Source organism: Colias philodice, chromosome 31, assembly GCF_061535455.1.
Source record: "Colias philodice isolate Cphi_HAF_F1 chromosome 31, ilColPhil1 Martin Lab GWU primary, whole genome shotgun sequence".
In the NCBI taxonomy this organism is placed as follows: domain Eukaryota; kingdom Metazoa; phylum Arthropoda; class Insecta; order Lepidoptera; family Pieridae; genus Colias; species Colias philodice.
Genome location: NC_143116.1, coordinates 4637331 through 4652050, shown reverse-complemented (window position 1 = coordinate 4652050; position 14720 = coordinate 4637331). Strand labels below are relative to the sequence as shown.

The window sequence follows — 14720 nt, the reverse complement described above, 5'->3', positions numbered from 1 at the left end:
CTAAGGCGCGAAACCTGGAAACTTTTGCTGTCGGAGGCCAAGATCCTCTTTGGGTCGTTGCGCCGTTGAAGTAAGTAAGTTTAGGCGTGATTGAGTAACAGACAGACAGACAGAGTTGCTTTCGCATTTATAATATTACGGTCTTACTAATAAAATGTTACTTACCCATTCGCTTTGCAATGGATTAGTTATTGCAATAACCTGTCTTGTTTTTATGATTGACGTTTCATGTGAGCAAGAGCAGGACAAAGCTATGGTAGAAAATTGTAGAAATTTATCCATTGTTTAACTTTTTATTAGTAAGGCCGGTATATAGTATGGATTAACGGCATACGCCAAACCATACTCTTACTCGCATCCTCGAGATTTTGATTGAGAAGTCTTTAAAACTAAGCTATTCTATGCCTTACCCTTTCAGACTCCGAAACTCTCTAAAAAAAAAGTTTAATTTGATCTAGTGATTTCGATATTTAGTTGTCGCCTATTTAAATCATTTTATTGTGCAAATATTTATTACTAGCTGCGCTTCTTGGTGTAATGTAATGCTAATGATATATTATAGACTGGGGTAGAAGCCTTTGAAAATAATGAAAAGATAAAAAAAATCGCAGTCGGATGAAACCCATTAGAAAAGGAGGGGAATATGATAAAAATGTAAGGAAAAATAAATTACGGTCAATCCGAGTTCGGGAAGCGGGAGGGGGGAGCTTTTAAGAGAAAAAAATGGTTTCTCTCGATTTCCGACAAAACTACAAGTCCTATAGAAAAAAGTTCAATGGCAAAGTTGTAGGTAATTAAAAGTTCTACAACTTTTGTATTCACAATTTTTTCACATAACCTAAAAATTTAGGTGAAAAATTCAAGAAACCAAGTTTTTGGTCTTTTATTTCTATCTACTTCAAAATTTTTTTTTTCTACGAAATTTGGTGGAAACCTACTTTATTATGTCCCGAATACACTGTAATTTATTTGATTGAAAATATTTATTTTTTCGCCTTGTTTTGAATTAATACCAAAAAAACAACCTAATTTTCAATCGAAAAGTCACCCGTCAAAATATCAGCTTTTTTCAAAAACTTGGGGTGCCTTTTATTCATTGAAATCCCTACTTTCATATGGTGTAAAAAAAAATAAACACCACCATAGTAAATGTTCTCAGGAAATGCATACAAACAGTGTGATAATGAGCTTTTACTAAATCAGGCACACTTCTTGAACTCTATATCTTCTCTTGTATCGGCTTTTCGGTAATATTTCAAAAGAAAAATAAATATCTGTTCTAAGTTTAATATTTTACAGCATATTCAAAAGCAAAATGATGTCGATAAAAACATTACAGGTAGTTCGAGAAGTGTGCCTGATTTGGTAAAAGCTAATTTTCAGACTGTTTGTATGCATTTCCTGGGAACATTTACTATGGTGGTGTTTTTTTTTTTTACATCATAAAAAAGTAGAGATTTCAATGAATAAAAGGCACCCCAAGTTTTTGAAAAAAGCTGATATTTTGACGGGTGACTTTTCGATTGAAAATTAGGTTGTTTTTTTGGTATTAATTCAAAACAAGGCGAAAAAATAAATATTTTCAATCAAATAAATTACAGTGTATTCGGGACATAATAAAGTAGGTTTCCACCAAATTTCGTAGAAAAAAAATAAATTTTGAAGTAGATAGAAATAAAAGACCAAAAACTTGGTTTCTTGAATTTTTCACCTAAATTTTTAGGTTATGTGAAAAAATTGTGAATACAAAAGCTGTAGAACTTTTAATTACCTACAACTTTGCCATTGAACTTTTTTCTATAGGACTTGTAGTTTTGTCGGAAATCGAGAGAAACCATTTTTTTCTCTTGAAAGCTCCCCCCTCCCGCTTCCCGAACTCGGATTGACCGTAATTTATTTTTCCTTACATTTTTATCATATTTCCCTCCTTTTCTAATGGGTTTCATCCGACTGCGATTTTTTTTTGTTTCAAAAATTATCTACTCTAGTCTATTATAGCGAGAGAATTTTTCAAATCGGACCAGTATTTCCTGTGATTAGCGCGTTTAAACAAACAAACAAATTCTTCAGCTTTATAAGATTAGTAGGTATAGACATATGGACCAACTAGCTTTCCGCCCGCGGCTTCGCCCGCGTTTTCAAAGAAAAACCCGTTCCCGTGGGATTTCCGGGATAAAACCTATCCTATGTGTTAATCCAAGTTACCCTCTATATGTGTGCTAAAATTCATTGTAATCGGTTCAGTAGTTTTTGCGTGAAAGTGTAACAAACATCCATACAAACTTTTTTTTATAGGCAACAAACTTACAACTACAAACTTTTTTTTATATACCAATATCCTATCCTATTAATATTTATAATATTAATAGGATAGGATATTGGTCTATGGTATAGATAAAAATTTGTTACAGTTTTACATGAAATTAAATTTTCTATTTTCTGAATAGATAGAAGACAAAGGAAATGATACAACTTAATGCATTAACTATATCGATTGGACAATTCTGCAGATACGAAGTTAGTGATGAGTCACATAGTGAGTCATCGTATTCCTAGAACTTATCAAACTACCCTCTTACAATAAATAATTTCCATTTTTATGTTGTTCCAATAGTGGGACCCTGTATTGGTGTAGGTTCTTACCTAATACCTATACAATTATACATATAAGTTTTAAATTTAAAAATCGGCTTTTAACATAAAAAGGTTTCGTGTTCGAATAATTTATGAGTTGATTAACACCTTTGTGTCGCAAATGACGTAATTCATTGACCTACCACAAGGCGGTTCCGCCCGCCCTGCGTATCGATTGCATGAGCAAGGATGTATTGCAGTATTGATCTAAACCGGTTACAACTAGTCATACATTATTGAAGTGAAACTTCTTTTATAACGGGGTTGGAAAAAAATTTTGTGTAACATTTTTTCGCTACGCGTGATATTTTTCCGTTACGCGCCATCTTTTTCTTATCCCTACCACGCGTGATTCGACGTATTTTAGTATTGTAGCATATAAGAATTGTATAAATTGCTTTGAATTATGTACGTGTGAGGCTATGTGCCATTAAATAAACGTTTTTCTTTCTTTCTTTCTTTCTATTTCTGTAAAGTTGCATATAGTAAATTATTTTTTGAAAAATAGTAGTGATGATAGATAGCGACTAGCTTTCTGCGCGTGGCTTCGCCCGCTGTCTCTTAGCATACCTATGCTATGTAACATATTATTATTCTTAAACCTTCCTTATGAGAACCACTCTGTGTATTAAATTAATAAGTACCTAACTAAATACTGTTATACTATTATAAAGGCGAAAGTTTGTAAGGATGTATGGATGTATGGATGTATGGATGTATGGATGTTTGTTACTCTTTCACGTAAAAACTACTGAACCGATTACAATGAAATTTAGCACACATATAGAGGGTAACTTGGATTAACACATAGGATAGGTTTTATCCCGGAAATCCCACGGGAACAAGAACTATGCGGGTTTTTCCTTTGAAAACGCGGGCGAAGCCGCGGGCGGAAATCTAGTAATGTTATAAAAACACGCTTTAAATCATGTGATTATTGTATTGCCACCGATCCTTGATAAGTGTACAAGGCTTGAATTAAATCTGTTTGTTTAGTGGGTCAAATTCCAGTCTAAACGAATCAGTACTTCCTGAGATTAGTTCTTTCAAACAAAAAAACTGCGTAGCTTCATTATATTAGTAGGTATAATTACTAGTATATTATTTATTATCTACTAGCTTTCTGCCCGCGGCTTCGCCCGCGTTTTCAGAGAAAAGCCCGTTCCCGTAGGATTTCCGGGATAAAACCTATCCTATGTCCTTTCTTGGGTATCAAAATATATCTATACCAAATTTCATGCAAATTTGTCAGTAGTTCAGGCGTGATTGTGTAACAGACAGACAGACAGAGTTACTTTCGCATTTATAATATTAGTATGGATGGCATAGTTTTCTTAAATCGGTACCAGGCGAGTGCAGTCACGGGTTTCAGTATGGCATAGCTATCGATTTATTAAACTCAAACATTTATTTATTCAATAAGAGCTAGCGCGCACGAGCAACTTTGTCTCCGCAACTATTTTGTCTCTCCCATCAATTTGTATGGGGAGTTGCGTCGCTACGTGCGCGCACTTTCATACTACTTACTAGCCCATAGGTGGGAGAGACAGTTGGACAGATGGCGCTAGTGCTATGCGTAAAATCGGCTCTGTTTATTTTAAAGTTTTAAAAATAGATAAAGTGCTAAAAACTAGGAAAAAAAGTGTTTAAGTGATTATATAAGTTATAAATATATAGTACAAATGTTATCTATGTGAAGAAGACACGATTAAAGTGAAAAATATAGTAATAAAAAGAATGACAGTATAGAAGAGGAATACATAAAATTTTATATTGGCTTAACTACTTCTTAATATTATAAGAGATAAAAGTACGCAGGAAAGTGAATATTTAAACCAAAATAACATCAACCCAAGAACCTTACAGGGAAAAGAAGTAAGTTATTTTCAAAAAAGATTTCATCTTATTAACGTACAAATTTGACGTGTAATGACATAAGAAAAAGACTCAGCTGATTGCAATATACAATTGCAATAAACGACATCTAGCGACAAACAAGTACCGTATAATATAAAGATTTTCATTGATAAGAAACTGATGCTAAATTATATAAATAATTAAATTGATCCTATAACTTTACGAAATAAATATGGATAATATAACATTGAGAAAAAAGCCACTCCGAAAGCAAAAATCCGAAACTAACCTTCAAGATATTATATTAAATGAATCTATATCATCATGTTTATCAAACTCAAGCTCTTCAGATTTTTCTACAAAGACTGACCGGTACAAATCAACATCCGACATATCTGTAATATATAACGAGACTCAAGACCTAAATCAATTAAAAACGCAACTTACGTCAACGCAAGATTCAATTATAAGCCTTACAGAAGAATGTTATAACCTAAAAATGAAATTGCAACAAAACGAAAAAAATATAGACTTTTTGAAAAATTTAATAGTTAACTCCAATAAATTGAATAAATCCTGCAATACGTTAAATATAACGCCTTTAAAAAAACAAATGTTGAATATAAGTTTTAAGACACCAAGACACTCACCTTTGAAGCGCTTCACCAACAATTTTATACACAACACTTATCCAAAAATAAAGAAAAATATGTTTTACTTGCACAGAACAAAAACTTTCTCAAGAAAAAATTGCACAGCTGAACGAAAACACCATGAAATACTGTATAAACACAACACAAATGATCATTCAAGATAATATGAATAATAATCGTTCTACCTGCATTAACAAATATAATACTGAAAACAAACTTATCACAACAGATGTCAGCACGAACCACCAAAAACGTAAAATTGTGATAATAGGCGATCAACGCACTAAAAACCTATCAATTTGTATGCATAACAAAAGGAGATATAAATGGAACGACATATATGAGGTATTTGGCCTAACGAAACCCTATGCTACTAGCCAGGAAATATTAAATAATTGTGAAAAGTTAATTCAATCTATCAGCCATGAAGATATAATAGTATTGGGAATAGGTTCAAATGATAAAAATCCATACAACTTAATCTCAGGGTTGCTTTCTTTTATATGTAAATTAAAAAACAATAAAATATTTGTATTGAATGTGAAACAAAATCGTTATTTAAATGAAAAATTACTAAATGAACAATTAAAATTATTTTTAAGAGGACATACAAATTGCACCTATATCAATATTGATGGAAATTACAAATACTATAATTATGGATTAAATTATTTGGAAAACTTAACTAATAAATTGAATATCGAAATTGACAGTATTGAGTATAAAAAAATATATTTAAATATTAAACATATTGCCAAAAACCTGAAAGAACAATGTACACTACAAAATGTACAAAGTAATTTGAGCAACTCTAAAATAAAAAAAGGCACAATTCCTTATTATTTCACTATGAGCAAAAAAGAAAATCGTAATAAAATAATAAATAAGACTAATAATACATCAAAAAGTGCACCACCAGAATATCCAGCAGAAAATAATGAGCTTTTTCGTTCCTAATACAAATTATCTAACAATTCTGCATCAAAATATAGCTGGCGCCACTGGTAAATCAGAAGAATTATATCTTGCAATTTCACAATTAAATACAACTTCACAGATAGATATCATATGTTTGTGTGAAACCTTTATAAAAATGGGAAATGAACGACTACTTCAACTACCAAGTTATAAGGTGCGCTCATCATATTCACGAAAGCAAAAAAGAGGAAGAACTTGCATATTAGTGAAACAAGATATTCCATGCACTAATTTAGACTACTTAAAGGATTATTCCTGTGATTTATATTTTGAATGTTGTGGAATTTATCTAAAACACTTAAACACGATAGTTATCTGTATATATAGAGTACCCGGACTTAATGTTAACATTTTTGTTGAAAGGCTCCAAGATTTATTACAAGTTATTTCAGTTAACAATAAAAAGGTAATATTGTGTGGGGACTGGAATATCGACATATTAAAAAATACTAAGCTGTCGTATGAACTAAATACATTGCTAAAAAATTTTAATATTGAATGTCACATAAAGACACCGACAAGACAGGGAGCATGCTTAGACCAGATAGCTACCAATATAAAAAGAGGGGTAATGGCAGAGGTTATTCATCTTGGCCTTTCAGACCATGAAACAGCGCAACTTATAAAAATAAATATTAGTAAACAAAAAACAAATTCACATTGGTTTGAAATTAGGAGAGACTACTGCAAATATAATATAAATAAATTTAATGAATGTATATCATCATTGACCTTCTCGGAAATATACGAATCTAACGATATAAATGAGTGTTTCAGAGCATTTCATGAATTATATTCTTTATTTTATAATTTATGTTTTCCATATATTAAGATAAAAATAAGTACAAACAAAACAAACATAAACTGGATAACAAAGGGCTTAAAAAAATGTTGTGTACGGAAACGATACCTGTACTTAAACTATTTATATTCAAATAATAATAAGAAGAACAAATGGAAAAATTACAAGAAGTACACACATATATTAAAAAAGTGTATTTTCAAATCTAAAAGAATACAAAGTGCTAAGTACATACTCAAAAATAAGAATAAAGGCCAAGCTTTATGGAAAATGATATCAAATAACATCAATGAAGTCAGTAATACACATGAAATAGCCGAGATTAAAATAAATAATATTGTGTATTCCTCAATTAATGACATTTGCGAACAATTCAATAATTATTTCATTGACATGACTAATCAGACGAACTTCCAATTTAATATGACAGACATTAAAAAAACATTGACCTATGATAATTTAAATTCAATGTTCTTGACCCCAACTAGCGTTGAAGAAGTCTCTAAAATAATTCAATCACTAAAAAATACAAACGCAGTAGGATCTGATGGAATATGTACAAAGATATTGAAAATATCAAACAAATGTATAGCTAGTCCACTATCTTTCTTAATAAATTTATCTATGGAACAAGGAATATTCCCTACTATTCTAAAAACCGCAGTAGTAAAACCTTTGTATAAAAAAGGGGATCCCTCTGATATAACGAATTATAGACCCATATCATTAATACCTGTGTTTTCAAAAATCTTTGAGAAGGTGGTAGTAGAAAGACTAAAAAATTTCGTAAACATGAATAAATTATTAACTAGACAACAATTTGGCTTCAGAAAAAATAGTTCAACATCCTTAGCTTGTTTTGATTTAGTAAAAGAAGTTATTCAAGCCTTTATTGAAAAAAATGCTGCGACAGCTATATTCTTGGACATGAGTAAAGCGTTTGATTTTGTAGACCATAATTTGCTCTTATATAAACTAGCGAAATATGGGATCAGAGGTAAAGCGAATGAATGGATTGAAAACTATCTCAGAGAAAGGGAGCAATATGTCGAACTAGGAAAATGTGTTAACAAAAATAAAATTATATATAAATCCAGTAGAAGGTTAAATAGCTCCGGAGTGCCACAGGGCAGTATTCTCGGTCCATTTCTATTTCTCATGTATATAAACGACCTGCCAAACATAACCAAACATAAAGCAGTTTTATTCGCTGATGATACCACACTTATTGTGAAAGGCAATGCAAGAAATACTTCTTACAAATTAGAAATAGGTAAAGCATTATGTGATATAGTAGGGTGGTTAAAAAGTAATAACCTCCAAATCAACTTTGACAAAACTAAAATGATCCAATTTTGCACTAAAAATAGTCGACAATTCGAATTAAAAGTTGATTATGAAAACAAAACCATAGAACAGGTAAAAAGCCACAAGTTTCTAGGTATCCATTTGGACGAAAATTTAAAATGGAATGTGCACATTGAATACATATGTGACAAGGTAAACCGATTTGTTTATGTCATAAGACGACTAAGGAACACAGTGTCCATGGAGGCGGCCCTAAATGCTTACCATGCATATGTGTCATCAATTCTCTCATATGGACTTATATTATGGGGGCAATCTTGTGATAGACAAAAGGTGTTTATAGCGCAAAAAAAATGCGTACGGGCCATAGTAGGATTGAGACAAAGAGACAGCTGTAGACCCATATTTGCTAAGCTTCGTATATTAACATTGACATGTATGTATATTAGAGATGTATGTTTATTTGTAAGAAAGCATCCCGAGTATTACACGAAAAAAGGAGAAATCAATACTCAATTTATGACCAGATTTCAAAACAAACTTTATTTTCCGACGTGTAGAATAAATACTGCGAAAAATAGTATAATTTTTAGAAGCATTACAATATTCAATAAAATACCAGACGATTTCAAAGAATTACCTGTACATATATTCCGGACGAGGTTAGTAAACTGGCTAATCACAAAACAATTCTATGATATAAGTGACTTGACAAATCAAAAATAGTAATTTAAAATTAATGGATATCATATCGGGACATAAATTAATATTTTAATCTTTTTCTGCTATTGTATTGGGATCTATAAGTGTTGTCGGATATAATATTGTATTTAATGTAGTTTATAATATATTTGCACGCTCAATTACGAGCAGAATGTTTAAGGATCTATATTATCTGTATCTACAAACATCTTTGTAATTCTACATTCTGCAAATAAAGCAATTTGAATTTGAATTTGAATTTGACAAAATAGTTGCGGAGACAAAATAGTTGCGGAGACAAAGTTGCTCGTGCGCGCTAGCTCTAAGACTTTTTCAGCAGCACTTTTGAATTGTCATATTTTTACCATTTACCACTGATTCGGAAAGCAGTATCTATGGAGACGAACCGGCAAGAAACTCTATAGTTGCTCTTATTATTATTAATCTTCTTACTAGCTTTCCGCCCGCGGCTTCGCCCGCTTTGTCTAATACCTAATAAATTATATACTAAAACCTTCCTCTTGAATCACTCTACTTATCTATTACTAGCATTCCGCCTGCGGCTTCGCCCGCGTTTTCAAAAAAAACCCGCATAGTTCCCGTTCCCGTGGGATTTCCGGGATAAAACCTAGCCTATGTCACTCAGAAATGATGTAGCTTTCCAACAGTGAAAGAATTTTTCAAATCTGCCAAGTAGTTTCGGAGCCTATTCAATTCATACAAACAAACAAACAAAAAATCAAACCTTTCCTCTTTATATTATTTGTATAGAAAACAATTCGCATCGAAATCCGTTGCGTAGTTTTAAAAGATTTAAGCATACATAGGGACATAGGGACAGAGAAAGCGACTTTGTTTTATACTATGTTAGTGATTATTAAATATTTTTACCCCGTTTATAATAAGTATAAACTTATGTAACATTTCAGAAGCCTTATAAATTAACTTTAAGTTACGCAATGAGTTCGTGATATTGTTAATCTCACTTGAGAGTTAAGTTAAATTGTTGTTTCTTGTTGAACATAATTAAAAAGAATTGAAACTTCTGGCGCGTTGAGAGAAAAATTTAAAGGTTATGAGTTATGACCATACCGTCACGTCATGGAAGGCGACGATTTTGGTATCTTTGAATCTTGCCAAAGTAGTTTCACTTCTGACACGTGTGCTCGGCACACACGCTCTTTTTCAATAAAGATTTATTTATTTATTTGAATAATGATTTATTTCAGGAGTTGTCAAAACTCGAAGGCGGCATCCTTGGGTCGTCTGCGCCGCCGACGTCCGTCGCGCCTGTCTCCTGCTCGATTGACCTCCCTGGTGATGACATTACAGAGGTCAGTTACAAGGAAGATAATCCCAACTACGAGTATATTATAACTAGCTGCGCTCCGCGGTTTCACCCGCGTGTCTCCGCTTCTTGGTCTTAGCGTGATGATATTATATAGCCTATAGTGTTCCTCGATAAATGGGCTATCTAAAACCAATCCCAACTACGAGTATATTATAACTAGCTGCGCTCCGCGGTTTCACCCGCGTGCCTCCGCTTCTTGGTCTTAGCGTGATGATATATTATAGCCTTCCTCGATGAATGGGCTATCTAACACTGAAAGAATTTTTCAAATCGGACCAGTAGTTTTTGTGATGTGATCAAGATGTGACAATGAAATAATGTACTTTTAAAATATTGCGGAGCTGATTTTGCACGCCATTTAGTTATGGCTAATGTGTTGATTCGAATTATAATGTAATTTTGCTATCTACACACATTATGCAAATAAAGACATTTATTTATTTACTAACTGTTCCGCGCGGTTTCACCCGCGTGCCTCCACTCCTGTTGGTCTTAGCGTGATGATATATATAGCCTATAGCGTTCCTCGATAAATGGGCTATCTAACACTGAAATAATTTTTCAAATCGGACCAGTAGTTCCTGAGATTAGCGCGTTCAAACAAACAAACTCTTCAGCATTATAATATTATTAAGTACTAGCGGTCCGCCCCGGCTTCGCCCGTGGTACATATTTACGTTTTCTCTACATAAAAACCATCCTCGTACTTCAAGGAATATAATAAAAAAAGAATATCGAAATCGGTTCAGCCGTTCTCGAGTTATGCGCTTACCAACACATTTTGCGATTCATTTTTATATATAAGAAAGATAGATTGCAAAAGCAACTCTGTCTGTCTGTTTTTACGCCTCAACCACTTGATTTATTAATCTATACTAATAAAATTGGAGTGTCTGTCGTGTTCCAGGCGGTACTATCCCCAGACAAAGCGGGTTCCCTGCTATCCATCCAGTCTGCTCCACCAGAACAAAGCGATAGAATGGAACAGCGAGAGAGGCCAGTTAGTCTGCTTCTAGAGCTGCCGCTTGCGTCTGTAAGTATTGATAAAACAAAATGTGTGCGTGTACTAGTGTACACACGTAAGAAGTGAAACTTCTTTATGACCTTATTTTTCAAAAAATAATTTACTATATGCAACTTTACAGAAATACGTCAAATCACGAGTGGTAGGGATAAGAAAAAGATGGCGCGTAACGGAAAAATGTCACGCGTAACGAAAAAATGTTACACTAAATTTTTTTCCAACCCCGATAAAGAAGTTTCACTTCAATAAAACATAACTGTTTCATACTCAACCACATTTTCTATGTACATATTGTCCTCTCATTTAATCAAGTTTTTAAGAGAGTTTTTACCTTTAAAATTGATCAAAACGATTGATGGAATCAATGCATGGAAACTATAGTCATTGTTGTGCCTTCCAAGCCAGAGGTCGTGGGTTCGATTCCCACCCGGAGCAAATATTTGTGTGATGAACATCTTTGCTCTGTGTCTGGGTGTTAATTATCTATATAAATATGTATTTAAAATTATATACATATATGTATGTTTATTATTTGCCATCTGGTTTCCATAACACAAGCGAAAGCTTAGTATGAGATCTGATCGTGCCGTGTGTGATAATTATTGTCCTGTAATATTTATTATTATTTATATTTTGTAAAATTAAATTCTAATACTGACATGATTTAAAAGAGCAACTATGGAGTATCTTGCCGGTTCTTCTCCACAGATACTGCTTTCCGAATCGGTGGTAAATGTTAAAAATATGTTATGACGATTCGAAAGTGCTTCTCGAAGAAGTCCAATTGAATAAATAAATGTTTGAGTTAAAAAAAATGTTTATTTTGTTACAGCAAGTAGGTGCATATCTCTCGGCCATGTCGCCCACAGAGCAAGAGGAGGACTCGTTGCTAACACTCTCGTCGGTGACGGCTCGGCCGCTGCTCGCCGTGTCCAGGAAGTTACGGCCGCAGAGCGATTCCTCTGAGTTAGTATTCAATATCTTAATCTTAATCTTAATACTATTATAAAGGCGAAAGTTTGTAAGGATGTATGGATGTATGGATGTATGGATGTTTGTTACTCTTTCACGTAAAAACTACTGAACCGATTACAATGGAATTTAGCACACATATAGAGGGTAACTTGGATTAACACATAGGATAGGTTTTATCCCGGAAATCCCACGGGAACGGGAACTATGCGGGTTTTCCTTTAAAAACGCGGGCGAAGCCGCGGGCGGAAATCTAGTTATTAAATAAATATCTATTGTTGTTATATTAGACTAGCTGTGCCCTGCGGTTTTACCCGCTCCGCTCCTGTCGGTCTTAGCTGATGATATATGTATAGCCTTCCTCGATGAATGGGCTATCTAATACGTACCGAAAGAATTTTTCAAATCGGACCTGAGATTATCGCGTTCAAACAAACAAACTTTTCAGCTTTATAATATTAGTATATCTTATATATAAAATTCTCGTGTCACAATGTTAGTCTGCATACTCCTCCGAAACGGGTGGACCGATTCTCATGAAATTTTCTGTGCATATCGGGTAAGTCTGAGAATCGGCCAACATCTATTTTTCATATCTACCACGGGCGAAGCCGGGGCGGGCCGCTAGTAATAATATATATATATATATATATATATATATATATATATATATATATATATATATATATATATGTAGTATAGATTAAAAGAATACGCTAAGTAACAAATTTAATTAAGAATAGAATACTTACTTCATTAGAGGAGGATTTCGCGACCACGATCGGATATTTCTATGAAAAATATCTTGTATTTGGGCATTTTCACAAAAATGTACCCCCTCCTTGAAAAATATATTTTTTTTGATAGTATTATATTTTAAACTTTTTTTGGTCTCTTTAAAACGGAAATTCAATATACTTCAAGAAAACATATAATATGATGGGTTTAAAATGAGAAAACTGTAAAAATAATAGGACACAATGGAAAGTCTCGCAATTTTATATCAGTTGTGTGACTATATTCAGTAGCTGGAAAAACAGTGCAAAATATAAGAATTTTTAGATATTGTTTATTTATTAACTTAAAATCGTTATTTTGTATATTTTAAACACTCACTATTCCCAACTTTTGGATCTAAGCTAATTAAAAAAAACAATAGTATATTCAGTATTGTGACTCTGGTACTTCAACTGTCATTATTATCTTTACATTTAAAATGTTAGATACTTTTTTAGAGAAAAGGCAACAAATATTACACTTATGTATTATTCTCCATTAAAGAGACTGATTTGAAGGGCATTAAATGTAAAATCTACTGAAATATTTAAAAAATTCAGCTCCGTAATATAGGGACAGTCACACAACCGAATACCTAAAAAGGGAAAGGGTGCGTTTACATGGCGAAAAAAAAGTACGCAGGCACACATAATAAATATAATTATAAACTTAACTTAACTTCAAACTAAATTATCACAATCAGTTCGGGCTTAAGCCATCACATTATTATTATTTATCTAAAGGGTAAATTACTATCAAGATTCAAGAATAAGAAGTCTCTTTTATGTTTTATATTGGCAGAATATTATTAACCTTAAATAATCTCAATCACCATATTGGATAAAAAAATCTTGTTTCAGTGGACGCTGCAAACACGAAGGTTAATCTGTAAATAAAAAAAAAACCAATGAAAAATATCGTGAAAAAAATTAATTTTTGTTCCATTATTATCTTTCGTTGTTATACAAGGCACATTGTCTAGATTCTTAGTTCTGCTGGCTTATTTTGTTTCTTTTTCTGCATAATGCTTCTTTTTTTTTTCCTCAAAAAAAAATTTTACTTCCTCATGCAAAATGATCAATCAGCTGTTGCGATTTGTATGGGGAAATAATTTTTATTTTTGAAATCTACTTTTTGCCGTAGTTTCCTACTCAGTCAAAAATGTCTTAGAAAAATATTTTTATAGCTCAAGAAAATCGCCATGTAAACATTGCTTTATGTGTTCAGGCATGTTGTGACTTTTCGTTCAGCGTATATGTGACCGCTCAAATAGTCACACAGCGGAAGTCACATTTGATAATCCTCTAGTAATCTAAGCCTCTAGTAATAAAAACGGTTTAAAATATAACCACAACACTTATATTCATCAAAACTTTTGATCAACTTACATATAAAAACATTTAAAACAAAATTAACTAAATACTACAAGATAAATAGATAGAAATAAGCCAAAATATGGTCACATACCTGAATGAAGAATTTGGTCCCTGCGGCTTGCAAACACGCGTGCACTCCTTCTAAGCAGTTTTTTGACCCTGACGGCTTCTAACCTGATAAGTTGCATAGCAGTAGCTATGATGTTGACAGTAATGCAAAACTATTTGAACCACAGTAATTTTCTTTTTAGAAAATCGGTGACACAACTGAATGTTCCGGGAAGGA

General features: G+C 32.8%; 2 protein-coding genes across 2 annotated transcripts in view; both read left to right on the top strand.

Moving 5' to 3' along the window:
- Nucleotides 1-14720, top strand: part of LOC149475251 (monocarboxylate transporter 12-like) — a 33416-nt gene that overhangs the window by 4492 nt on the left and 14204 nt on the right. The window contains exons 2-4 of the mRNA XM_089713584.1: nt 10164-10268; nt 11193-11318; nt 12142-12275. Coding sequence (XP_089569710.1) covers nt 10164-10268; nt 11193-11318; nt 12142-12275 — 365 coding nt within the window. The remainder of the gene's footprint in view (nt 1-10163; nt 10269-11192; nt 11319-12141; nt 12276-14720) is intronic.
- LOC149475252 (uncharacterized) lies at nt 4197-7003 on the top strand. Its single transcript, XM_089713977.1, has one exon. The coding sequence runs from the start codon at nt 5265-5267 to the stop codon at nt 6099-6101; it is 837 nt and encodes a 278-aa protein (XP_089570103.1). The 5' UTR covers nt 4197-5264; the 3' UTR covers nt 6102-7003.

Excerpts from the sequence above, each read along its gene's own strand:
- LOC149475252 (XM_089713977.1), top strand. The coding sequence starts at position 5,265 with ATGAAATACTGTATAAACACAACACAAATGATCATTCAAGATAATATG.